Source organism: Apis cerana, linkage group LG3 (genome assembly GCF_029169275.1).
Source record: "Apis cerana isolate GH-2021 linkage group LG3, AcerK_1.0, whole genome shotgun sequence".
NCBI lineage: Eukaryota > Metazoa > Arthropoda > Insecta > Hymenoptera > Apidae > Apis > Apis cerana.
In genome coordinates this window covers 1274617-1302585 of record NC_083854.1, presented here as the reverse complement: position 1 = coordinate 1302585, position 27969 = coordinate 1274617, and the positions used below count along the sequence as shown (strand labels likewise).

Here is a 27969-nt window from a genome sequence, read left to right as displayed (position 1 = left end):
ATGATAAATGTGTGCAAATGCACTTAAACACACAAAAAAATATGTAAAACATTTATACACCAACACAAAATGAAAATTATAAAATGCAAATCATAGTGAATATGAGGAATTGTATTGTAACAAAAAGAACTAACATTTATTAAATTAAATCAATATATGTATAAAAAGAATGTCTTATACTTTTAAAAATTATCTAACCTACGTAATTGTCACATTTGTTTACAATATTACGAGTAAAAAAATCACAAATTCAATTTATCGATACGAAACACGCAAGTATCGTCCTTTAAAGATTTATTAGTATGTTCTTCTTGCTCGCTTTCTCCATTCTCGCCGAGTAAATTTAATTCATCGATATCCGTTACAAACATGGTATTATCATTTGATATAGCCGGTGCAAGAGTTCGATTATTTGACATTTCTGTAGTTTCTAAAAGATTTTCTAAAACATGAATAAATGAAATCAATATGAAATCACATTCAAATTAAGCAAACAATTGAAAATCTAACTGACCAGTTTCTTGTCCATCTTTTACATCTTGTCCATTGTTTACATCTTCGTCTAATGTTTCGAGTTTTGCTAATTTTACAGAATCCAAAAATTTCCTGTCAGATACTGAAGAAGCACACTTTATACGTTCCGTTGCATGAATTATTTTTACGAGCTTAGGTAATTCTTTTGGCAAAAAAAGTCTTTTTAAATGCTTTGTTTCTTCAGGAATGTCATCCGATTTACAATACGGTAATTGTACAATATAGCAACGCTTTTCAATTTGAAATTTTCTTTCTCTGACTAATCTCAAAAGATAATTACTAGTATTTTCATAAATAGTCGATAGAGCAGGTTTTTTAGATGGTGGAGAAGTTGCAACAATAACAAACTCTGTGTTTCGAAATGCAGCCTCGCACCAACATTTTGGATCCTATATTACAAGCATAATAAATCGTAAAATAAAGTTTTTTGCAGAAGTAATATTTTATTTTGAAATAGATTACTGGTACTAACTTTGTCCGTAGTATCCGTAATATCGAGCACATCTATCATGGCATTAATGTCACAAACTCTTAAATATTTTGCCAATTCAACCATTACGTTAACATGCGATAATCGAGTGGGTGAATATACTAACAAACATTTGGGTTTTTCTCTTTTTTTCAATATTTCTATAAAAATTCAAACAAATATATAACTTAATTATTCTAACAATATTTATACAAAAATTTTAAACATATTACAATTTTACCCCTTCTATATAATCTATAAAGATGATAAAGTACACAAAATGATAATGCTGGTATCCACACAGCACTGATAATCATAATTAAAAGACGAGGTGAAGATGTTGCTAGAAAATATAAGAACAATTACCATAACGCTTATTACCAGAACATGTTGCGGTTCTTTAATTAAAAAATCAAAATTTTATTATATTAAATTATTTTTCATAGACAATATTTATTTGCTTACGTATAATAATAAAAGGCGTAGTACTATTTACGCATCCATAATCGCCGCATTCCAAATGCATGCAAGCAACTTTGAAATAAAAGTGGCCAATGTGCGCAGTAAAATTATATTGTAAGTTTTGTTTTCTTGTTATATTAAATGTTTTTATAAAATCTGTATCATTGTTTATTAACCAAATTTTATATCCAGTTATATTATAACTTTTTGGTAGTGGTTGAATATGTAAAGAAAGAAGGGGTGCATTTGATACATCTATATATATAAATGGTCTATATTGCTTTATACTTGCATTTTTTTCTGTAATAAGATAGATTTAAAAAAATCATTACTCAAAATATAATGCTGATTTTCATTTAATAAAAAAAGTTTGCTTTAAATATTTACCAATAAATTTATGTGCAGGCACATTGAAAATATATCGTTTACTATACTTATATTTTTCTCCTGTTACAAGATAATCTAATTGATATGGAATAGATTCATAAGATTCATTAGAAAATGGACAAGAAATGTATAGATCCTTTGGAGCCGGAAGAGTTTCATTTCCGTAAAGTTGTATATATCTACAGGCAGACTCATTTTCATTCAATAAACTTTGATAACGTGTTATCAGTCCTATTTAATAGAAAAGAAGTTCAAATGATTAAAGAAATCATCTAATCATCTAAGCTTATTACCATGAAAAGTTGCATTGGTAATGCTTAAATTGAAAGCTGTTATTCTATTTCCAAACTCTTCATATATATATGCATGTAAATTAAATTTAGTTGTGTCTTCATCTGGTGGATAATGATTGTAGCCTTCAAATGTGAATTTGGTGCAATCTATTAAAAAATAAATAAATGATTCACATATCTAATTTCTATTTTTTACATTACAAAATTTTTACAAAATTACACTATATAAATAATCACATTTATGCATTTAATGAACTCATCATACCTCCACCTTTTTGAACTTTTGTCAATAAACATTGGAAACCAGGAATAGCAACTACTTTTGTCTGTAAAAAATAAAACAAATGACTTAAAAATAATAAATATAAAAGATTAACTTTCTGCAATGAAAATAATCTGAATAAATATTTAAAAATTCAAACAATCAATTACACAGAGCATTTGAACAAAAATAAAGAGTTAAATATAAAATAAAAGAAGTACTAAAAATTACCACATTTTGACAATAATCTGGATAACAATACGAAGCTGCGACACTTCTAGTGAAGTAACAAAGAAGCATCGCAAAATTGATAAGTTTCCACATTGTAAGGTTAGAATTACGAGTTAACCACAACTATTGAAAAATTTTATCAAAATTAACATATTTACGTTATACCCAACATCAACGGTTAATCGATCTTTGAATCTTTCGACGATAGAACATCACATTTATTTGTAATAAATTAAATTTTTTCATGCGAACTCTTGCACAAAAAAAGTATAAACGCGTACGTATCGCTACGTATTTATCCTTAAGCGCACTCTATCGAAAAAAAGTGCAAATACGCATATTTCAACACAATAAATGTCAATTTATATGATAAAATAATTGTAAAAATTAAATTAATAGAAAAAACAAAAAGATACAAAGAGAAATTAAATAATGAATATCAGAACGTAGTATGTATAAACGATTTGTTTATTAATGATTATATATTAACTACATATATTATCAAATATAAGAAAAAAGAAACAAAGAGAATTAAAATTAATTATAAATGTATTATTTTATCTTTTTTAAAAAATAATAAAATATGAAATGTAGAAATGCGAAGTTAAAAAGAAAGAAAATGTATAAAATTTAAAAATCTATAAGATATAAAAAAAATATATTTATATATTATAATGTATTTATGGAATTCAAAACAAAATGCTTTTTAAGGGATTGCCAACATTTGTAATAATCGTTATCTAGTTTATTGGAAAGATTGGCAGCCCATTCAGTTACTGTTAAACTATACGCCGTTTCGAACATAAAAGCTTGAGTTCCATCGGCGATGTGTTCAGGTTTAAGTTCATTGTTGGAAGCATTTTCGAAACAATGTGTGTCCGGTCCATGTGGTGTCATAATTGAGTGCAACGATGCTCCGCCTGAATAGAAACTTTCCTCTTTAGCTTCGTATTGTCCTTTTATCAGGCCCATAAATTCGCTCATACAATTTCCTATAAAGCAAATAAGAAATATATATATATTTTTTATATATATATATAAAATATAAAATCGATAAATTCTATCAATTAATTAATATAATAAAAATTAAACAATAAATGAAAGAGAAAAACAAAAATAAATAGATAGATAGATAAATAGATACATAGAAGGGGAGGGAGAAAGAGAGAGAGAGAGAGTGAGAGAGAGAGAGAGAAATTGGAGAAAGGAAAAATTGTAGGTTTTGTGAAAAAAAAAAAGAAAAAAAAAGAAGTCGATTAATATCAACGGAGAAAATTCTGAGTTTTCACCGATATCTCGGTTATGCGATTTTTAAAAGCGGTCTAGCATAACGAAATATCGAACTATGTAATTGACATCAAATCAATACAGAAAAATAAAAAATCGGAAAGGTGACTGCAACGCATCATTATCTATTGCTGAACGAAAAGAAAAAATAAAACAAAAAACAAAATAAAAAACAAATCAAGTTCATTTGTAAATTGTAGCAATATCGACGAGATTAATGCTATTTATCACAGACATAAATAGCTATAATCATGATCATTTTCGAAATTTCTATATCGCATTCGTTTTTTCATTTTTTTCGATCAATTGTTCATAAACAAATTTATTAGATATTTGTTTATAAACTATATCGCATTCGTTTTTTCATTTTTTTCGATCAATTGTTCATAAACAAATTTATTAGATATATATATTGTTTATAAACTTACGATGATAATATGGAGGCCGAAAAGTATGTTCTTGTACGGACCATCGAGGTGGAAATATAACAAAATCGGCAGCTGCTGTACCAACTTTTCCCGAGGGACATGTTAGAACAGTGAATATTGAAGGATCCTATAAAAAAAATACTATATCTTATTTATCGTTCCATCAGAAAAATGTGTGATGTGCAAAGCTGAAAAAAATAGATTTTTAAAATACATCAAATAAAAAAATGTCTATAATTCTAATACTTATAAAAAATTTTACAAATATCTTTACAGAAATTTTACAAATTTCTCTCTGAAATAATAATAGTTATTATACAAAATAATATTTCAAATATATATTATACGAATTTTAAATTTAATATTTAAATATTATTTTGAATTAAATATTTTATTTAAATATAAAAAAATAGTATTTCAAATAATATTATTTCATAATTTTATCAAATATTTTTTAAATTTATTATTACAATATCAAAGGTATATTATTATATATATAATATAAGATATAAAAAACTTAATCTATTTTTTAAACAATAGAAATAAAAAATAAAATATAAAATATAAAATAGAATATAATCATTTTAAATATTTATTGCATATTTCAATTAATTGAAAAATAAATATTTTATATTAAATATAAAATATATTCAAATATAAAAAATTAAAACAAATAGTGAATATTTTTAAATATTATTTGCCTTGCTATAGAAATATTTCAATTTTATTGTTATTTTAATTTATTTCATATAAGTTTTGTTGTGATAATGTATAATTAAATGATAATATATACTTACACAGTGATCAAAGGAAACCGAATTAACAACCATAAATTTGTTAAGATCATATTTGAATGGAACATAATTTCCATGCCAAGCTACTACATCGAATGGACTATGATTTTGTTGGGCGACAAATAATTTACCATGGTATTTAGATATAATTTCATAATCGATTTCACAATCTTCATACCATGCGACTGGCGTTTGAAAATCTCGTGGATTCGCTAAGCCATTTGCTCCTGTTTCAAAATTATAATCTGTTACATCATAATCATTAGAAAATTTATTTCATTAAAAATTTATTGAATTGTTAAGAAAATAGTATCAATAAGTACAGAAATAAATCAATTTACTATAATATATAATAAAATTTTTAAATTATTTGAAATTTGTAAAATTTATAAGAATATTCTAAAACTATTATATTAATTATATAGTTTACTAATAAGTGTTTTATATATATATATATATATATATATATATATATATATATATATATATATAAGTTTTTATATATACGTTTGTCAAAATATCAAATAATAATACGAATAATAATATTATTCTTTTATTTATTATTCTTTATTTCTTTGTTTATTTACCAAAATTTAATGAAATTTAATACACTATTTTTGATACATTTATTTTTATTCAATGTTTCAAAAGTAGCAAATATTTTTTTCAAAAATTTTTTTTAAATTTATACAATCTAAATAAATTATAATTATATAATTATAATTAATATATAATTATATAATTCCTTAATTTATATTTTTGATTTCTAATTTAGGAAATATTACATTAACATAATTAATATTAAATATTAGAATCAACATATAATACAACTTTTATAAAATAAATTTGCATAAAATGAAACAATGTACGATCCATTTAAAATTATTTATTTTACCAAAATCAAAAATCAAAAATATAGTTTTTTATCAATTCATATTTACGAGATAATTTATTACCTATTGGTCCCAAATCTGGCAACTGAAAATGATCGTCAAATACCTCTAGAATGTATCCTCGGGATGGTCCAAAGACAGTAACATTAAATCGCATACCTTGCTGGATCACACAAATCTCATTCGGTTCACAATGGATCTTGCCAAATTCTGTTGTTATCACTAATGCGCCAAGCTGAGGTACTATAAATAATACAATTTTGTTTTTTACATTTTTCAATATTGAACATCATAAAAATTTTCATTTTTGTAATCGAATCAATCGATGATAAATGTTTAATAAGAACACATATTTTATATTTTAAAATTTGAACTTGAAAATGAGAAATGTTTTCGAATATATATTCTTATAAGTTAAAAAAAATTTTTCGATAAAAAAAATTTAAAGGAAAAGAAAAACAGAAAAAAAGGAATAAATTGACAAATTCATGAACGTATACTTTCATTTACAATATTCTCATATATTCTTGATAATAAACAAAATATTTTCAAAAAAAAAAATAAATGAGCATTGTATATGATATGATATATATATATATATATATATATAAATAAATATTATTATACATATATATTATACAGATATATATATATATATATGTATATATATTTATGTATAATATATATGAATATATATATATATATATATATATATATATATATATATTAAGCGCCAAGAAATAATGATAATAAATGTTATTAAAAATATAAATAGAATAACTCATATTTCTATTGTCATATCTACTAAAAATATATTAGAGTATAAATTAAATTATACAAATTTAAGACAAATTTTTTTAATTTAAAAAAAAATATAATTTATTATAGTATTTTAAATATTTTTATTTTTTCAAATTTTATAAAATTTTAAATATTTAGAAATTTTTAATTGCGATATTAAAAAATATAAATTTACAAATTAATATAACTATTAATAGATTAATATTTAATTAAAGTTAATATTAATTCTAAAAAATATTATTATATATAATATATTCACATTTTTGGAGAATCGATTCTGAAGGCTAAAAGAAAACATGAAAATTAGACAGAAAACATCGGTTGAGATTTATTTGTTACATTATTAAGCAATTAAAATTTATAATAAATGAAGCAAGATGGAAATGAAAATGAGCTTTGTCTTTTCATTACATTTTGTTTCAGTTTTATTTTATTATATACGAATTTAAATTATTTATAATGTAAGGAATAATTTTTATGTTTACTTTAGCCTTTAAAACTCTATATCATAAATATATTAACATCCTATACATATATTACAATTCTAAAAAATATTTAATTCTTTATTAGAAAGCTTCTCTATTAGAAAGTATCAGATGAACGGAAATGCGATTTTATATTTTTAATGATACAAGACAAATAAATTGACAGTAATATGAGATATATTTAATGAACATTTAAAAAATACATAACTTTATTTTTTATTAAACAATTAAAAAAAAGAGATATTAAAATATTAAGTTATTCTATTTACTTATTATTTTATAAGAAATAATAGTTTCCTGTTTAAATGATTTTTTTACAAAATTAATAATAATTAACTAATAATTAAAAAATCAGCAAATTAACATTTGTCATTCTATCATTCTATCATTGGTCATTTCATGAATTTGATGAATTTGATTTAAAGCGAAATTATTTGAATCATTTATTTTATAAATTTTTTTATAAAATAATAATGTTCAATATTTCAATAATTTTCACTTTTTTTTAAATTAATTTTATGCATCTATCCATACCAAAAATGCATAATAAAAATTAAAAATTTTTGATTTTTCATATATTTTGATATTAATGCATTATTACATACTTTCTCAAAATGTTTACCGTTATATATTGCAAAAAATTTATAAAAAATCGAGAAATAAAACAAATAAATATTTATTACAAATTTTAAATACAAAATAATTCCTAATGATTTTTCACAAACAAATAGCATTTAATTTCTTATAGGCAATATATTAATAAGATTATGAAAGTAAAATATTATAAAAGATTATGAAAATGACATGATAGTTCTAGAAAAATATACAAGTCTGGAATAAAAAAAAAAAACAGACAGAACTTACGGAACAATCTAATGAACTTGATTTCAATTATTCATTCATATGCTAACAATAAACTTATATATATACGAACCAATGAGAAAATCTCCATCGGCATTATATAAAGCCTTATTTTTCATGGAAGCATTGCAAAGATACATATGTATCGCGATGCCTTGACGAGTACGAAAATCACCAGCTCCACATATCGTGTGCAAACCATTGATAAAATCCACTTCTGCAGCTTGTCTAGTCGGCACATCGAATGGTTTCCATCGTAACTGAAACATAAAAAGAATATTTGAGTATCGATAAAAATATTTATTGAAAAAAAATAGTAATCAATTTACCTGATTTGGTGTCGGATTTATAATATCCCATTTATAATCAAGACAAGAATTACTGATTGGTACGAAAGGTTTATGAATGACCGATGGTTTAATTCGATACAGCCATGAACGTTTGTTCCGAGAACGAGGAGCTGTGTATACATATCAGAGCTGGGTAAAATATTATTTTAAATAGTAAATAGTAAATAATAATAAATAATTCTATTTATTTAAAAGTATGTGTATGATTTTAAGAATAATTTTATTTGATAAAATAAGTTTTTAAAATACTACTTAAAAATAATATTTTATTTAAAGAATATTGAAAATATTTGTCTTGAAATATTTTATTTATTTTAATTTATTTTCTTCATTTTTAAATATTATTGCTGAAAATAATTCGTATTCAATACATTTATGAATATAATTATATGAATATAGTTTAATTTCTTTTTATATATATATACATTCTATCGAAAATTGTGATACAATTAATTGGACAATTTTTTACGTAAAAATATTTATTATTTATAATCTGTTCCCATCTTAATTTTTTTCATTATCAATGATAATAATAAATCTAAGAATAAAAACTGTATTATTTGATATTCTAATAATTTGAGCAAAATTGAAGTATTTTATTTTATGTCAGATTATTATTAAAATAAAATATTTTATTTATCGAAATTTTTATCTTATTTAAAACATTATTTTATGATGATAATTTTAAATGAAATCTAAGATATTCAAGTATGCAAACAATGAAAGTTTTTTTTTTAATTGAGATAAAAATTATATTAATAATATAATATAAATAAATTCAACTAAAATAATTTACTAGTAAATTACTTACTAGTAAATGATGTGCCGGATAGTTGTTCTGCGTAAAGACCATAAGGACATTTTTGAGGATTATTTTGACCAATGGGTAAGGCACCAGGACAACGTTCATCTTCACTCGAAAATTCATTACCAAATCCTGATAAATACTGAAACGCAAAATTGAATAATTGAATAATTTTATTCTTGTGAATAAAATTAAAATAATAATTATTCTTATACAATTGAATTTTGATAATTCGAGTAAAGAATTATAAAGGTTTCATCCTATCGAAATCATTAAAAAAAAATTAATAAATATTAAAAATTAATAATTTTCACATTTTGAAAAAAAGGAAAAATATTTTTCAATTTGTAAAAATCAGCTTATTCTGAATTTGAATTGCAGAAATGAATAAACATTTGTACATAATATTAGTGAAACATTTAATACATAATTCGAATTAAAATTTTATAGTTTATAATTTATAATTCAATTTTCATATAGAAATAAAAGAAACGAATAACAATTGTTGTTTTATAAAAATTTTTGGGATTAGAGTATTCGACTATACCTTAAAATCGTTCTTCATAGTGCAGTATTTAATCGTTGAATATTCTTTCTTTTCGATTTCTTCTCCTTTTTATATATAAATAAGACCGGTCATCTTTATATCACACGTAATCACAACGTGATCATAATTATACGAAGAACGTGTTTTTAGATATTTTATCGCGATGCTAACCAATCACGGTATAGAATATAGGAAGGTGCGTCTTATTAATACGATCGACATTTGTATCACATTCTAAAGAAGGAAATTTCATATGTGTTGTAAAAATGAAAAATTCATTAAGACGAGCCCCTACATTCTCTAAGCTTGACTTCTCACTCTCGATTAATTGAGCAACAAAGTCAATAAATAAAAAACTCGTTTTGAAACTCGTTAAAAATTCATGATAAAGACGAATAAATAAATGTCTCTTTATTTCTCGCATTTTCAGATTAGACAAGGACAAATATAGGAAGAAAAATACCAAAGAATATTGAAATAAATAAATAAAAATTATTATTACATGTATGTATATTATTACATACAATTATTATTACATGCAAATATGTTAAATTAATACAAATGAATGATTCTTTCAAAATTTTAAACGAATTAAGTGTTTTACTTGTTGAAACATCAATAATCATGCATAATATATTTGAAAATAATTACAAATACTTTTTTTATCAAAACGGTATAAGAATCGATAAAAAAAGAAGATCGAGATTTGTTCTACATAATGTTGTAGAGAAATGTTGGATTAATTTAAAGATATTAGAAATTTATTTAAAAATAAATATTATAATATAAATAAAATATTATAAATTTGTTATTTAATTATATAAATTTGTATTTGTATTAAAATTTAAATATTAGAAATTAATTTAAAGATTGGAAAATCATTTTCCTTATTAATATATTAAAACTTTTCAGATTTACAGTTTATAGATTTTTAAAAATGGAATCAGAATCCTTTACATAGAATCAGCAAACTGGCCAATTAAAGATTAATAAATTAAATCTTTTCATAACCGAACATATATCTAATGTTAATAATTCAGTGTTAATAATTCATATAGAATAGTTTTAAAGACTTGATTCCAGACAAATAAAATTTGAAATATAAAAATGTCGGTTCAGGCTTATTTATTAAGTTAGTAATAATTAAAATTTGCGTTAGACGAAGCAAATAAGAGATAGAATAAAAGACTATTACGCTTTGTCTACATCATCATGTCTATTGCCATCTTATTTTATCTCTATTTCGCTTCTTCTTATATAAATTAAAATTAAATTGCTTGTAATGAATACGCAATATTTTTATATACTAACTTTTATACTTATTTTGACCTCTGGAGTCGATTCTCCAACAGTATATACAAAATAATATAACTATAAAATAATATAATTAATATAGAATTTAATGTTTATGATTTATTATATAATATAATTAACGAAATTATACAGAAGCAAACAGAAATGCATAATAACATTCTTAAGTAGCAGTCTATTTGTATAAGAAATACTTACAATGAAATATACATATTAGTTTAAAGCAAAAACCTTTTTTTCTGAAAAACTATTTTATAATATGGAAAAGCAATTTTCTGTACATTAAAAAAAAATTTCATATTGAAGTACTTCAAGTTATTTATTCTAATAGCAAAGAAGATTTGTATTTTTAAATATATATTATATTTATTGTCTTTTTTATATTTTTATTTTTTATATTATCAATTACAATATTTTTTCCTTAAACTCATAAATTACAAATTTAATATTTCAAAATCATATTATAAAATAATGCGATTATATATAACTAAATTGAAAATTCCTACAAAATAATAATTTTTTCCAATTTTCAAATTTACTCCACATTTTATTGTTTAAAATTATTCGTACATAAAAAAATATATTTTCTGAAAATAATAATTAGGTTATTATAAAAATGATTTGAAGCATTTCAAAAAAATTGATTGAATTAATTGAATTAATAAAATTAATTAAATTTTAACAACTTAAATATTATTATAGCGGAAAGGAATTCGTAGTTTCTGGTGCATCATTACAACAAATGCGAACTCTATGCACGATTTTCACGCACGATTTATACATGCGGATTTTTGCACACATCCTTGCATCATTAGAAATAAGGGATAATCTCATAGTCTGTTTAAAAGATTTCAAGATCACAAATATTTCCATTAAATTTATAAACAAAAATGTCTCATCAATTGCCGAATCACAATCGATTTAATTCAGCAGATTTATATCAACAAATTCAGCGCCTGATAAAACATAATCCAACAATCTTAGAATTTAATATTAAATCTTATGTATGATAATCTTCAAATACAAGTTCGTATTATTTAAAACTATTATACGAGATAAAATCATGCAAATATGATTGTGTTATGACATTGAAAATCACTAAACAAATTTTATTGAAGATAATAAAAAAATGATGCTATTGTATATTGTTAACATATTCTCTACCAAATATTAATATCGAATATTAGAATTTTAGAATGTTTTTATAATTCTGGAATGTAATAATTTTAGTTAAATGCCAAAAATAATTTTTTAGTAAAAGGAAATTGTTAAAAAGGAAATTTTAGAAATCATACAATTGATATACTATATTATTTGAGGCATCATTTTTATAACTATATTATACGAATTTTTGTGTAATTCATTAAATATTAATTATTAAGTTTAATTTAAGTCTTGTCTAATCAATAGTAAATTTAAATAAAAAAATATGTCATTATTATTAAATTATTATATAATAAATAATAAAAACAAATTTTTGTCTTTATTTTTCGCCCTCTTTTTAATATTTATTTGCTAGGATGTGAATATTTTAATTATGATTTTCCATCATATAACTTTGTAACTATCATTGATATTTTGAATTATGTAACATGTTACTTTCATTCTCTACTACTTTCAACCCCGATTTATACCAAATTATTCGAAAGTTAAAGTTGAAAATTAAAGATCGAGCAATCAAATTTCGATACGGTTGACAAAGCAAAAGTAGCCTTTCGCTCGAGAAAACTAGACTTCACGACTGAACTGTTATCAAGACAGAAAATATCAGCATTCGAGCAACAAATTTTTAATGGATTAACTGAATATGTGGATATGGACGATTTAATTTAAAGAAATTTATCACATGGATTTGTTTGTATCTTTTTATATATGTGCAAATATATTGTGTTTAAAAATCAATACTTTCATGCTATTCATTTATTTATATAAAATGAATAGCATAATATTGTTTAAAAATCATTAAAATATACTACCAATTCGAAAATATTTGAATTTCTTTTAAAAATAACTAAAAATGTATTTTTATTATTAAAAAAGTATTAAATATTTTTATTATTAAAAGAATATTAAATATAATATTAATATTAATATTATAATTAAAAGAATAAAATAATGAATGAAAAACATATTCGAAAATAAAAATATACAATATTTATTTTATAAATTATCATTGCAATTTCAACTCGTCGAAAAATTCTTTAATTGCTTTGTAGATTTTCGTTCTATTTAATAATTTTTCTAAATAATCTTCTCTCATTTATGCTCGTATATTTTGCAAATGTTATCAGAACTGTGGGCTGAACATTTTTAAAAAAAAGCACTTATGGGCTGAATATTTTTAAAAAAAATTTTTATATCAAGAAAATTCAACAAATAAGAATTTCAATAGGAGATAGATGCGAAATCTGAGGAAGTTTCATAGTAATTCAAACTAAAAGTAAACGTTATATATAACTCAATACTATTTTTATATAGTTCAATATAATGAAATTGAATTATTTATTTAAATTATTTCCAAATTTTTTTATTGGCGGTAGTCTATATTATAAATTACAATGAATAAATAAATAAATAAAAATAATAATAAAAAATTTATTAATAATTCAATACATACATATAATACAATGATCTGTATTGTTTACATTATTATATAATTTTGCTTTTATATTTATAAAATTCTTTAGTTATATTTCCCATTAAATATTATTTATACTCATTATCAGTTAGTTATAAAAATCCTTAATTTATTTCAATTAATAAAACTTGTCAAATATATATATAAATAAATAAATGAAAAGAAATAAAAAAATAAATGAAAATTAATAAACTATTTAATAATAATTCTGAAATATTGTAATTTTTTTTAAAATATTAATAGGCAATAATTAAATATTAAATATCATTTAATATTACATTATTTCTTTTCTAATTTTATATTTATAACATTTTTTAATTATGTTTTTAGCATCTTAATAGTTATTACTTTGCTCATTGTCAATTGATACAAATCTATTAAATATTTTCTCCATTCAATCGATAAAACTCATCATTCATAGTGACTCATAAATGCATAATGAAAACCTAACTCATTAAAGATAAAGTTAAAAGATTAAAAGTTATCAAATATGTATCTAATTCATCTAAATAAAAACAATTCGGTCAAAACAGAATATCATTATTTTTAAACAGACAATATCTTTTAACATATTCGAAAAATGGGAGAAGAAATGTGCGGAGAAGGTTGACGAGCGAAACGAGCTAATTATGAGTAATTTGCTGCGCATTAAAAGAGTCGCATCCGTCTTTCGATCTGGCGGGAGGCGAACTAGCCGAGAGAATGAAATTACAAAAAGGTGGGGGTCATTTACAGTTAAGCGAGATAGCAAGCAAAAGATTCCTTCTCCGGGCAACCTTTCTTCTGCATCCTGTTCGAACGGCAACCGACTAACGGAGAACACACGGATGCAGACCGAAGAATGTTATTACAACTCGTTGTTTCTCGTTAGTTCGTACATACCAAAAAAATAATTCGCCCGCGCAATTTAACGCTCGTGCAACGAACGAGGAGGTTCCGATCCAATTATCTTGGTTCCTGTTTTTAATGTCTCAAATTTTCGCAAATCGAGTCTATCATATTCACCGGACCACGTCGAAACGCGCTAGACGAAAAAGACGAGAGGGCAACTGAAAGTCAGAAAGGTGTGACGAATAAGAAAAAAAGAAGAGAGGGAAAAGTGGCGCGGTGCGCAAAAGACGCTGAGCATAGAACGAAGCTTGATTCGAAGATTGGTAGTAACTATAGCCAAGGAAACACGTATCCCTTCTCCGACAGGTAGCGCGGGCCAGTCGACCAGCTCTCGCTTCAGAACAGGTGGGCTCGATTCGAGAGAGTCTCGGTCCGCCGCTTACCGCGTGCACAGGTTGAGTTTGTTGTTCGACCGGTCTCTCGAGTTCTCACTTTCGGCTACGAAAAAATTTTATTAGACAATTTGAAATACCGAGCTCATATATATATAAATATATATATATATATATATATATATATATATATGTATATGTATGTATGTATGTATTTATGTATATATATTAATAGTCGATAAATCAACCCGTGTTAAGCTAATTTCCTTCCAGTTTATCGGTGACTCGACTAAGTGTACATAGTGCGCGTTTTAAATCCGCGCGGTTTTATAGGTGCGATACGAAACACCGATGTTTTAACTGCGAATAGTTCCACAGAAATTCAAAGTCACGAATGCTTCGAATCGATCATATCACGGATAAATAGGCTTTTTTTTTGGACGACGATTCTAAGATTTTTTGCTGCGAAACATTCAACGATCATTCCGATTTTGCATGGGTATACACGTAAGTGAATTAGAACAAGGTCAAGAGATCTCACAAGCGGTATTTATCGATTTTCATTCTCACGAATCAATAATTACGGTATTTTTAAATTTCTTTTGGTGATCTAAAGTATTTGAAAATTATATTTCGAAAATAAACGCACGAAAGATTAGCAATGTCATTTGGATTTCATAATTGCATTCGTTTTAGTTCGTATATTTTATTCCATATAATCAGTAAGCATTTCGTTTAATCGATCACGAGATGAAAATCGTTCTTTATGATTCAAGCGGATCGACATAGTTTAGAATCATCCTCACTTCCCATATGGATCGATCAATCGAAAGAATAATTTCGGGGAAATCTTTCTTTGATCATTGGTTAGTATCTTTCGTTCAAAATTAAATCGAAAGATACATTGAAAATGAAAAATCTATTTAACGAATTGAAATTGCTTGAGACGAATGATTTGTTTTTCTATTTGATTGTCGCGCGAATTTATTTATCGTGCCTATATCATCTATGGTCCATCGTTCACCATTCAATGTCCTTCACCTGGTTATGCAGCCAGCATATCGTGGTTTCATGAGAAAGACGACGAATGGACAACTATTAGAAAACTTTGATAAAAGAAAAGAATCGTAGTTTGAAAAGATTGTTTGTTGTCACGGACACAGGTTACGATCAATTATGTACGATATCGTGTTTATTCGAGCGATTCTTTACCCTCGATCCTCAGTGTCTGTAACAACGCGAAAACCAGAACGTTGCTTCGAAAAGGGTAACTCGGGCGTATCGATTCAAGAATCGAAACGCGTTTTCTCCGCGTACAGTACACACGAACGAAAGAGAACAGCGGCACGTGGCATATCTTTCAACGCTTATGGCGTTCCCGGGTCACGATTGAAATGCGATTTAAAACAATTTCACGCGATTTTATCGCAGTTCCTGAAGCGTCATCGAAATAAAGTTTCTCTAAAGCAAAATCTAATTGAGACTTTGCAGGAAATGAAGATGGTGAATTCATTTGTAACAACTTGAAAGAAATTAAAAAAAATGTATATAAAATTATTAATTTAATTTTATATTAAGAAAAAAAATAATTGAAAATAATTTTTGATACAATTAGTAATTAGTAATAAATAAAATTATGAGATAGATACAAGTTTTTATTTGAATTTTTGATGAAAGTTGTTGATTTATATTAAAATGTTAATAATAATATTAATAATTAAAATTTTATAATATTTAATATTATTAACATCTTATCATAAATAAATATAATTCATTGATTTATTGTTATTTTTTTAGTTAAAAAATTTTTTTTCTATTAAATTTCTATTAAATGCAAAAAAGAAACGGATTTATATCTGCATTGTTATTTCACGAAACAGTCCATAATTTATAATATTGTTTTAATGCTTTTTATCTACATTTTGTTTAGTATATGAAGTAGAATATATTTTTTTAGCATGATAATTCAAGAATTGTTAAAAATAGATCTCTTGCTATAATATATAACAATTGCTATGCAATTTATAAATATTTATAATAAATTTTTTTCTCTAGTAATAGTAAGTGAAGCATTGAGAAATATTTTTTAAACGCGAAATGGCGTTTGGTTAAATCATAAATTTAGATCAATTAGACATATCGATATATTCGATGCTTATAAAATGATACGTATAATTTCGAATATTAATAAATTGCATATAAGTAACTAAATTTAAAAAATAGTATCATTTAAAATAATTATGTAAAATAATTATTTCAGATAATTTGAAATATTATTTTAAATAATTTCATTTCAAAAATATTCATAACTCTAATAAAAACAATATTGATTTCATTTATACAATAGAATATTATTATTCATAACTTTTATTTTTCTATTTATTTTTCTATTTTTAGTTATATTTGAAATAAAAAAAATTACAAAATAGATATATAATTTATATTTGAAATTGCTATTTCAAATAAACCAGTATTATCTATATTTTAAATAACATTATATTCATGATGATTTATTTCAAAAAGCTATTTCTTATTTCAATTTCGAATCTAGGCCTGACTTTAACTCTCGCGCAATGGTGATTATACTTTATCGTCTCATTTATCTTAATCGCAACGGCGATAGCAGTTGCAATTATAGTTATAGTTGCAATGTTTAAATTCATTCTTCCGCGTAGAAAGTTTCGCTGCAGAAAATTTTTTCACGCGATCGTTTGACGCTATCTCCAAAACTATTCGTTTTTTATCTTCTATTAATGCCTTATTCAATCCTTAATCGCGTCTTCACTCTTATTTACATTCTATCAATGTGTTCATAACACGGTTATGAATTAAAATGAAATTAAAATGGAAAAAAAAGAAGAAGAATAAAATACGAAACGCGGGATTCCATAGGAAACGAGCGAAACTCACCGCACCAATGTCACCGGGAGAATGGCCAGGGATCGTTGTGGTTCAGAATATTCGGAGAACATGAGCGACGTGACGACTTGCAGCTGCACAACGAGTTCTGCCGACAAGGCTAGTAGCACATGCTAGAATAATCGTTTATCGTTAAGGTAGCGGTAAGTCGCATAGAATTGGATCATAAATCATATGCAATCAATCGAATTTAGAAGAGCAAAATATGTATGTCTTGAATTTGTCTCAATTTAGCTAAATTTTTTTTTCGGCCATCATTTTCTTTTCAATTCTTTCAACAAACAAAAACAAAATATATTGGTTTTAAATTTAGGAATATATTAATTTAAAATTAATTTAAATTAAATTAACTTTATGTATGTAAAATGAAAGATGAACAAAATTGATCATTTAGAATATCTCATTTATTTTTGATATAGATATAAACAAATCTTTTAGAGAAAAATTGAATAGTTTCGAAAAATAAAAATAAAATTTTTTTTTAAATAGAATCATATATTTTTAATGTGCTAGGTTAATGTATACATATATATAGATCAATATTTAATAAAAAATGTATATATTAAAAAATTATTAGCTTAGAAGATAATTTAAATTTTATAAAACTTATATGAAAAATAAAGAGTAGATAATATTGCTTTATATATTCTATTATAGATAACTCGTTTAATAACTTGTTTTTTTAAAGAGAGAACAAGTTGTATTGAAAATTATATGATCTTTCTTTTAAAAAACACATAAATTTGGATTTTTAAAAAAATTAATAATAGCTATATATTTAATAATTAGAATATATATCTTTTGAAATTTTCATTTAATTTTTATCTAAAATATTTTTTAATATTATTAAAAATTATTCTAAATGATTAAGTTATCTTGTTCTATATATATATTATAATCAAGAATGACATATATAGAATGTTAATATACATATATTCGTAAGATATCTTTAGAAGATCGATTAAAAAAAACTGACAAAAGTTGTTATGCAAAAATATTGGTCAATATTTATTTATTAAACCATTATAGTTATAGAATTTAGAAGTGACATAGGAACAAAATATGATGGAAACGAAGCATTCTATTTCTATCTTGTTTCGTTTAACATGTCAATTGTTTGTAACTTACTAAATAAGTATTAATATTAATGTATTTGTTTTAGATTAAAGATTATTTTTATGAATATATTAACTTTGTATAATTTTATGAATATATTAACTTTGTATAATTATTATGAAAATTTTTTATATTATTTTATTCAATTTATATTTCAGCATAATATAATAGGAATACAACATTAATAATAATATAATGTAGTAAAAATGAATTATTAGAATAATGTTTAAATATAATAATAATAATAATATAATGGAATAATAACGATGAAAAATTTATATCACTATAAAATAATATTTTCAGTGATGAATCGTAACGTAACTTAAAAGATTAAAAATTTAGTAATTTTAGTATATTATATCGTATATTATATTTTAATATAATAATTTATTTATTTATTTATTATTTAAATACATATTATATTCAGATTATATTTATTAATATTATCAAATTTTGACAATAGAAATATTTATATAATCTACTTCCGAATTTATCATGTGAAACGATAATTGATTAATTTTATTCTGAACAAACTATTATATATTTCACTAATATTTTTTTATATTTTTATTATATTTTCTTATTCGATAAATAAGAAAGTAAAGAGATAAAATATACCCGTTAAATTAGATTAGATAAGTAAGTTAGATCAAACTGATTAAGTTAGAAATATACTAGTTAAATACTGGATAACTTTACTTTACTTTTAATTAAAATAGCTTTTGAATTAATGTATTCCTAGAATCAAAACCGTTACATGTATTTTATCCTTATTCATCTAGTATTATCTAGTATATAAAACAAAAAAAAAAATTTTAAAAATATATGATGCTCTAAAATGAAGTTTTACACAATTTGATCTGGCTTGGTCCGGCTCGATTCGGTTCCGCTCGACTCGATTCGAGCTTGGCTTAGCTTAGTTTATGCTCGAACCAGCGCGAATCACTCTTCCGGAAGAGGGTATGAGAGGTATGCGAGACGGCACCGACCGATAATGAGAACAATGGTGGTGGTGCTTTCAGTGTTCGTTACGTGGCTGCGGTATGTTTCAAGAGCCGTTCTTTCTACATCCACCTGGTTCACGACCTCGCGATGGAATCTATATAAATCCCATGAGTGCGTATATTAGTGAATCTGTGAAGCCAAAGGATACGGAATCTTTTTATTTGCACAGCCCTCATGATCTCGTCTATACAAGAATCACTCGTCTATTCGCGGATACGGAGAAACATCGTCACTTTGAAAAGAAAGACGAGACTTTGACAGGTAAGTGGCGCGAGTCCTAGATATTTCACGCGTTCCCGCTAGAGTTCGCGCGTGTCCCGTTTTCTTGTAGTCAAAGACTAAACTATATTTAACGATTTTCCTTCGTGTTAACTTCGCGTTATGATCAAACTAGTTTTTTATTATAGTCTCCGTTCCAGTGAAAGTGGACGTGCATTTCAACAATGGTATTCTCGACAGACCGTCGAACGAAAACGGTTATACGAACAAATCGGAAATGGGACAAGAGCCATCCGAGCACGCATACGAACAAATCTGCTTGCGACAGGATTCTGATACCGGTGGTATAGTTAGCAGTTCACAGAAGAAGCTTGACAATACATCCGATCGAAGGTACATACGATACATGTGCTTGCCAGCTCGTGATACACATTCGCTACAAGCTGACATCGAGAAATCATCTTATTGACGATGCTATCAAAATAATTGTAAATTTCGTAATACCAATTTCTCGCTTTTGAAACATTTGTTTCTGATAACGCTCGGTCAGCTGTTTGTGAAGTCGCAGAAGGATGACTTCAATATTTTTCGTAAAAATATGTTTATTCGTGGAATGTATTAGATTATAACGAAAGTTTTTTTTTTGTTTATTTTTATTATTTTCGCAATTTTAATAATCAAGATTTAAAAAATACACTATTTGATTTATTTTTTGTTAATATTAGGATATTCATTTAAAGCTTATTAAGAATATTTATATTTTCTTATCAAATCCTAGATCGTCTTACAAAAATAGAAAATTAACAAAGTACAAATTGATTAGAAATAATTATTTTTTTATAATTATAGATTAAATGGAATAATCAAATGTTCGATTATTCTCAGTTTTTTAAATGACATTAAAAGTCATTTTAAGTCAAATCATTTTCATAAAACAGATTTATAAAAAATTCCAGAGAAATAAATCTAAGATACATAATAATAAAATATAAAAATCATTAAATGATATGATCCATTTTGATCATTAGATATCTTTAAATAGGAATGTGTTTGTTTGTGAAATGTATTACAAAGTTTTTTCTTATTTATATATACTATTTTGATAATCAAAATTTGAGAAACACATAGTTTAATTTATTTTTTATTGATATTAGAATAGTTTTGCTGTAGTTTATCAAGAGCATGTATATTTTCTTATTAAATCTTGAATTTTCTTTCAAAACTTCCCAATTAATAATATTAAAAAATTACAAATTGATTAGATTATAAATTATTGTTTTTATAATTATATTTTATTAAATAGAATAAAGTCAACTTAATTATTCTCAGATCTTTTAAATAACATTAGAAGCCATTTCGAATATTTTTAAAAAAATTATTTGTGAAAAGTTCTAAAGAAATAAAATTAAGACGTTTGATATGTAAAGTACAATTTTATAAATGATAAAAATTATTAAATTATGATTTATTTCAATCATTATTTTCAAAAAAATAAAATGTTCTACAAGCTCTAGAAAAATATAAGAAATTCATACAATACAATAAAAAAGAAAACAAAAAAAACTTTTGGATATATCTAATTTCTATTCTATTTAATTTAATTTTATCTATACTTAATTTAATTTTATATTTCATTTATCGATAAGCTCACAGTGATGCTTTGTGATTATGACGCATAACGGTGGTATAATAATTTTAATTGAACGAACATTGCAAAATCAATGTCGAAATCGATTTCAGCCGTTCCCGGAAAACCGATCGCAGATACAGTAGATCGAGTAGCGCGAGCGAGTCATCAAACATCAGCAGCGAGATCCCTTGTTTCTCGTCTAGCGCATCGACACCGTCGCTATCGCGGAATAGCAGCAACGAACAAATCGGAAAGAACGGGAAGCTTTCCATTGAATCGTCATACGGTACGTTGGTATAGACACATTTTTAGATAAGTTGACAATTGGTCACAACATCATCTATCGTTTTCAGAGAAAGAAAACTCGACTAAATCGCCACAAGTAGAAAGCGAAAAGGAGATCAAACCAGTCAATGGCGGAGCCAGGTAAATAAGCCGAACGATAAGACCATAGCATGGAAAATCAAAGAGAAATGGAAGCGATTCACAATTTTTAATAAAATATATCATATTAAAATGTTTGATAAAAAATTATCGATTTCGGAAATTCGTAAAACCATTCGGAATTAAGTAAATAATCTATTAAATGATATTATATTTTATTAATTTAAAATGTTTTATTAATTATTTTATTTTACAAAAATATAAATATCTATTTTTAAAATCAAATTTTTTTAAAATATTAATAACATTAATAAAGTTTTTAGAAGATTATATTAAAAAATAAATTCATCATTAGTGTAAAAAATTTAATTTGGCAAATAAATAAAAAAATATATAATAAAAATAAATAAAATATAAATCAAATAATTACTAATAATAATCAATTAAATATTTTAATTAGAATAATTTTAATTTTGATAAAGCTTTAATTATAACTGTAATAAAGTTTTATTAAGAATTCGCTCATTTTATCTATAATAATCTAATATAAAAGAAGAAATATCGTTTACGATATTAGTATCATATTTTTCATCTTTTGCAATATCGCTTATTCTTCTTAGCTTCGCCAAGCCACCTCCACCACCACCGCCGCCTCCATTACCGGACAAGGAGGACGTCGTAGTGCTCATGGTGAACACTAAACAAAACGCAGAACTTACTGTAAAGGAAGAGAAAAGAGATGCATCCGGTGATGCGAATCGTAACGGAAGAAGTGAAAATGGATCTGTTCCATCCACAGGTAAGCATTATCAATTCTCAAACTTGTCTCGATTCGTACTATTTAAAAAAAAAAAAAAAAAAGAAAAGGGAAAGCGAAAAAGAGAAAAGATTTTATAAAATGACACAAGAATATATATTAGTCGAAAGGAAAAAAACCGAGGCAAAAAAAAATGGAATAATGATAGAAAAGGAGTAAAAAAATTTAATCGAGTCGAACGACTGACCGATTTTAAAATTGAAAAATCGACATGTGTCGCTGGTACGCGGATTTTAACGATAATGATAATAATAATTAAAGCCTCGGTGAATCGCGAAGACGGCCACTTACTAGACCATAGCGCTCATCAGGCATATAATACACTTACCTAGATTTCACTTGTCCGACGCATACTATGATTCGTTCCCCCTACCTCGTTTCTGTTTCGGAACAGCGATCAACAAGTCCGACGTATCTTGCGGCGAGCGTCAGCAGCCGGAAGTACCTCCTGCCAGTCCATCGGCGGACATCGAGGAAATTAAGACGAGTCAAACAGCTCATCTGGTCAATAAACATATGGTGCTGCCGTTTATACCACCCAAGTTCGCAAATGCGGACTCGAACACCTTACTTAAGCCATCCGAATATTTGAAAAGTATTTGCAAGGTTTCAACAAAAAGCAATTTGTTAAAAGCAAGGTCAGTAAGATATTAAAGAAAGAAATTAAAATATGATGTGTCTCAAATTTTTCATATTTGATATATCAAATTAGTTGTCAAGTAAATAACGTTTGTAGATCGGTGGACAATTTGGATATACAGAGCAGAAGCGGAGATCGAAGGGAAAGCTGTATCAGATCGGAAGAAATAGAAGATCAAGAGCCCGAGATATTAGTAGTAGCTGCGACAGAAGGGGAGCGAGAAAGAAGGGGTATTGAGGAGGAGGAGAGGATAATAGTGGAGGAAAGGAAGGAATTAATTGCAGGACCTCCACCACCACCTATGTCTCCACTTCAAAAATTGCGACGAACCAATGAAGAATCTGGAATGGTTGCGAATGTTGATTTCGAATCCCCAAAAACACCGCAGCCACTCGCAACCATAAGTATTCAAGATCTGACGAGCATTCAGCTTCGAAGAACCACCACGAAAATGAACGCAACGAAAACATTTTCTGCTCCTCCCCCACGTAGTGTATCTATGACTAATGGTAAGTGAATAATGACAAAATAATAATAAAATTATATACTACATACATGAAAAATATAACTAAAAATATATAAATTCAAAAATTTACAATATTTAGGTATCCATTTTGTTCAAAATATATTCTTTCGGCATCAATACTTTTGGCATTAAATAAGTAAAATTAATATAAGATAAATTTCTAAAAGTCTATTGGTTAAATCATTTTGAGTATCATTATCATCATTATTGATATGGCGAAAATATCATTGCAACAAATCTCTTTTATTAATATTTTTAGTTTTGAAAAGAATAATCATAGAAAACTAATTCAGAAAAAAGTATGATGATTGATTAAAAATAATTATTTTTTCTTTGATCAAAAATTCATAAAATCATGGTCTAATAAGCAAATATATTGTCTAAAGTAATATTGTTCTACTATTCCACTTTGTTAAAATATTTCAATTTAATCACTATAAGTTATGTGATATAGTTATGTGAAATTTCTATTTATGAAAAATTGATAAATTCATATGAATGCGTAAACTGTAAAATGACGTTTCTAGAAAAATATAAAAAAAAAAATCCCGATATTTTTCAGACATACTATAATAACTTGCATCGAATATTTTAATGGGTTATTCTATTAATCGATGTTCTTAGTTTCAGAGTCATTCTTTATTCAAAAAACCGATTTGATCGCGGAACTAAAAAGAACCAAGGACATTCCTGGAATTAAAAAACTAAAAGTGGAAATGGCACAAGTTGAGAAGACGCAAGAGCAGAATCTTATGTCCGAGATCAACAAAGTATTCAATGTTTCGAATTTCGTGGATCAGGTAAACAATTAAAATTGATTTTTTTTTCATTCTTCTTCTATTACATCATAGCATTTTTTTCTCATTTAACGTTTATTTAATGTTAATTTATTATTAATGTTAATTATCGATTTTTAAAAGATTCCAGAGAAAGATAGTTCCGGAAATGTGATACCGATATGGAAACGACAAATGTTAGCACGAAAAGCTGCTGAGCGAGCAAAAAAAGAATTAGAAGAACAAATTGCCAGAGAAAACGAAGAAAGACGACAAAAAGCGATTCCTGCTTGGAAAAGGCAACTTCTCGCTAAAAAGGATAATGAAGAAAAAAGGTTTAATATTTGCTCGTTTATAATTATCATCAGATCAAACTTCATTTTGGAAACAATTTTTCTAAACTTTTTTTATCTTGTCTGATAATGGTTTTGAATTTAGAAATATAATTATTCAAATGTTAATAATAAGTTAATTTAATCTATACATTATTTATTTATTTATTCATCAATATTATCAGAAAGTACAATAAAAATATAAAAATCTAAATTCAAAAGATTTCCAAATTTATCATCGTGAAAACAACTTCTCCTTCTCTTATCCAATTTCTTATAGAATGGTAACACGATGTTGATAATGTAATTTAATCTAAGTTTATGCAATATAATCTAATTTAAATCACACAATATGCTAAAAATACCAAATTTTAAATATTATATTTTTGAACTAATTTTTAAATTCAAAATCGATATTTTTCTATTCATTGAATGCTATCAAAAAATACAATAAAAATATAAAAAATCTCATATTTAATAATGTCTATCTATTAATAACATTGATATCATTTCCATAAAAGTGACATCATAAGTATTCACATAATCAATTTCCAAATTCATTATCGTGAAAACAAAATCTTTTTTAAAATGCCAATACGAAATCAACAATTTAACCTAATAATTTAATCTAATCTAATTTAAATTTATCAACTTAACCTAACTAAATATGCTAAAAGTATCAAATTATAAAAAATAAGTAATGAATTCTTAAATTCAACTATTATATTTTGTCTTTATTCATTTCGACTGATATTAAAAAATATATAACAAATTATTATTATTAAAAAAAAGTGATGTCCCAAAATGAAGTTTAAACTCGTCTATTATAACTCGTATAACTCATAATTCTAATAAACGATAATACTTTTATTTAATTAGACTGAGCCAAGCACATGTGATGCCAACGTTTAAAGTGGATGCGACATCGTCACTAAGACGTGACGTTTCACCTTCGCCAAATCCACCAAATCCGCCAAATCCATCAAATTCACAAAATCCGCCAAATCCGCCACGTATCCACCAACATGAAGAAAAATCAGAAGCAGAAGAGAAAAAGGAAGACACGAATATTCCGAATCGCGGACCGCATGCAACTCAAACGAATCAGATAGATAATGATACACAAATTATTCCTTGGAGAGCGCAACTCAGGAAAACTACCAGCAAGCTCAATATTTTGGATTAATTATTCGAATATCTTTCGTTCGTTTATTCATCGTGATAATCGGAAGTGATAGAGACAGATTGCATTATGTAGTTTTGTATATAGAATCGAGTAAAATTTATATCAAGGAATTCATTGAAATATTCTTCGAGTAACATTGTTCTTTACACTTCATAAATTTTTATTAATCGATTCAAGTGAAACCGATCTAACATACATTATTTTACAATAAAGATTAAATAATATTCAGAAACTGAAATCCGAAATAGAATCCTTTTGTTTATTTGTAAGATAAAAATGATATCAAATGACAGATCAAAAAAAAAAGAATGTGCATATAATAAACAATTTTTGAATTTGAATTTATTTTCGAATTACTTAGTTATTAATTATAACTTCCATTCAAAATTATAGAATAGTTCTTGTTCTTAATAAAATTTCAATATTTCTTATAAATTATGAACTTAAATTACATATATATTTTTTTTGAATTCAGATCATTTTTAATACAGATTACTTTTCTTATTATATTGTTTTTGTTATACTAAAGACAAATATATAAATTCTCTTTTTTTTTGAGTAAAAATATAGGAAAAACATAATTTTTATTTTTAATTTCACATTATAATAAATTTATTACAATTACGATAAAGCAATATTTTATAATGAAATAAAACTCTGAAGCAAATGTATAAAAAAATCTTTCATATTTAAACTGTAAATAATTATATATAAATATAATTATATATAAATTTTCATAAATTATCGAATTGTATATTCATTATATATTCATCATCTGAAATGAGAAGTACAATATGAATAAGTGACGTTCTCCGTATTTTTTTATTTTTGCTTTTTTGCATTTTTTCAAATATGTAAAGTGTTCAAGTGGGGGTGTAAATAATTGGCAAAAATAAGAATGCATAAATATATGTAACGAAATATTCGTAATCTACTCAGTTTAGTTCGACCATTAGAAGAGACGAATGTGTAATAGCAACAGTATGAGCGCGGTTGCAAATAGAGATAGGAATAGGAATACTAACACAAGCATACACAAACACTTACTTTTAAAGCAATTTGCGTTGTCGTAACGTCATCACTGGCACGCTGTGGGATTACCGCGCAGTTCAACTGACGGTTGCCAATAACACGCTGTGTTCTCAAACCCTTCGCGAGTTTTTATCACCGCCAGTTTTGATTCTCTTTCATGTCTTTATCTCTGACTCTAGAAGTATCTTGCACGTTTTGTATCTTGCATTTTTCTTCGATCAATTTTCCAAACTTTTCAAGTTGCATTTTGCAAAGAGAAAAGTACAAGTGTTTTCTCAAGCATTGAAACATCTGGCAATCAATTTTTTTTATTTTCTTCTGAACTT

At 25.1% G+C, this 27969-nt stretch overlaps 3 protein-coding genes across 18 annotated transcripts; 1 reads left to right on the top strand and 2 right to left on the bottom strand.

The window, feature by feature from the left end:
- Positions 1–93: 93 nt before the first annotated feature.
- LOC107993576 (uncharacterized) lies at positions 94–2780 on the bottom strand. 2 transcript variants are annotated; one of them, XM_017050075.3, is made up of 9 exons: positions 2639–2780; positions 2411–2471; positions 2146–2292; positions 1853–2083; positions 1469–1765; positions 1245–1346; positions 1007–1164; positions 515–923; positions 94–442 (listed from the first exon to the last, which is right to left on the bottom strand). In XM_017050075.3, the coding sequence occupies exons 1-9, from the start codon at positions 2729–2731 to the stop codon at positions 243–245; spliced, it is 1698 nt and encodes a 565-aa protein (XP_016905564.1). In that variant the 5' UTR covers positions 2732–2780; the 3' UTR covers positions 94–242. The 2 variants fall into 2 exon arrangements, with proteins under 2 accessions (XP_016905564.1, XP_016905565.1); XM_017050076.3 differs by lacking the exon at positions 2639–2780 and having other exon boundaries at positions 2383–2476.
- On the bottom strand, positions 2639–27790 carry LOC108003834 (homogentisate 1,2-dioxygenase). 3 transcript variants are annotated; one of them, XM_062073324.1, is made up of 9 exons: positions 14721–14891; positions 9890–10123; positions 9349–9484; positions 8517–8647; positions 8261–8447; positions 6104–6283; positions 5151–5374; positions 4354–4480; positions 2639–3630 (listed from the first exon to the last, which is right to left on the bottom strand). In XM_062073324.1, exons 2-9 carry the CDS (start codon positions 9905–9907, stop codon positions 3308–3310), a joined length of 1326 nt encoding a protein of 441 aa, XP_061929308.1. In that variant the 5' UTR covers positions 9908–10123; positions 14721–14891; the 3' UTR covers positions 2639–3307. The 3 variants fall into 3 exon arrangements, with proteins under 3 accessions (XP_061929308.1, XP_061929310.1, XP_061929309.1); XM_062073326.1 differs by lacking the exons at positions 8517–8647; positions 9890–10123; positions 14721–14891 and adding an exon at positions 27659–27790; XM_062073325.1 differs by lacking the exons at positions 8517–8647; positions 9890–10123 and having other exon boundaries at positions 14721–14858.
- Positions 14939–26952, top strand: LOC108001743 (uncharacterized). 13 transcript variants are annotated; one of them, XM_062073307.1, is made up of 13 exons: positions 15053–15123; positions 15440–15568; positions 17954–18079; positions 20119–20362; positions 20509–20713; positions 22061–22236; positions 22304–22376; positions 22955–23133; positions 23546–23789; positions 23888–24300; positions 24942–25117; positions 25238–25428; positions 26305–26952. In XM_062073307.1, the coding sequence occupies exons 2-13, from the start codon at positions 15557–15559 to the stop codon at positions 26609–26611; spliced, it is 2346 nt and encodes a 781-aa protein (XP_061929291.1). In that variant the 5' UTR covers positions 15053–15123; positions 15440–15556; the 3' UTR covers positions 26612–26952. The 13 variants fall into 13 exon arrangements, with proteins under 13 accessions (XP_061929301.1, XP_061929302.1, XP_061929300.1 ...); XM_062073314.1 differs by having other exon boundaries at positions 15335–15568; positions 20521–20713; XM_062073308.1 differs by having other exon boundaries at positions 15335–15568.
- Positions 27791–27969: the final 179 nt, after the last annotated feature.

What these genes read in the sequence shown, in the direction of transcription:
- LOC107993576 (XM_017050075.3), bottom strand. Translation starts at nt 2,731, where the DNA reads ATGTGGAAACTTATCAATTTTGCGATGCTTCTTTGTTACTTCACTAGA. An exon ending in TACGCCTTTTATTATTATAC is followed by an intron (nt 1,347 to 1,468) that starts GTAAGCAAATAA and finishes TATATTTTCTAG; the next exon opens with CAACATCTTCACCTCGTCTT. An exon ending in TTATAGATTATATAGAAGGG is followed by an intron (nt 1,165 to 1,244) that starts GTAAAATTGTAA and finishes GAATTTTTATAG; the next exon opens with AAATATTGAAAAAAAGAGAA.
- LOC108003834 (XM_062073324.1), bottom strand. An exon ending in GCCAGATTTGGGACCAATAG is followed by an intron (nt 5,375 to 6,103) that starts GTAATAAATTAT and finishes ATTTTGAAACAG; the next exon opens with GAGCAAATGGCTTAGCGAAT. An exon ending in TCGGCCTCCATATTATCATC is followed by an intron (nt 3,631 to 4,353) that starts GTAAGTTTATAA and finishes TTTGCTTTATAG; the next exon opens with GAAATTGTATGAGCGAATTT.
- LOC108001743 (XM_062073307.1), top strand. An exon ending in GAAAGACGAGACTTTGACAG is followed by an intron (nt 20,363 to 20,508) that starts GTAAGTGGCGCG and finishes TTTTTATTATAG; the next exon opens with TCTCCGTTCCAGTGAAAGTG. An exon ending in AGCAATTTGTTAAAAGCAAG is followed by an intron (nt 23,790 to 23,887) that starts GTCAGTAAGATA and finishes TAACGTTTGTAG; the next exon opens with ATCGGTGGACAATTTGGATA.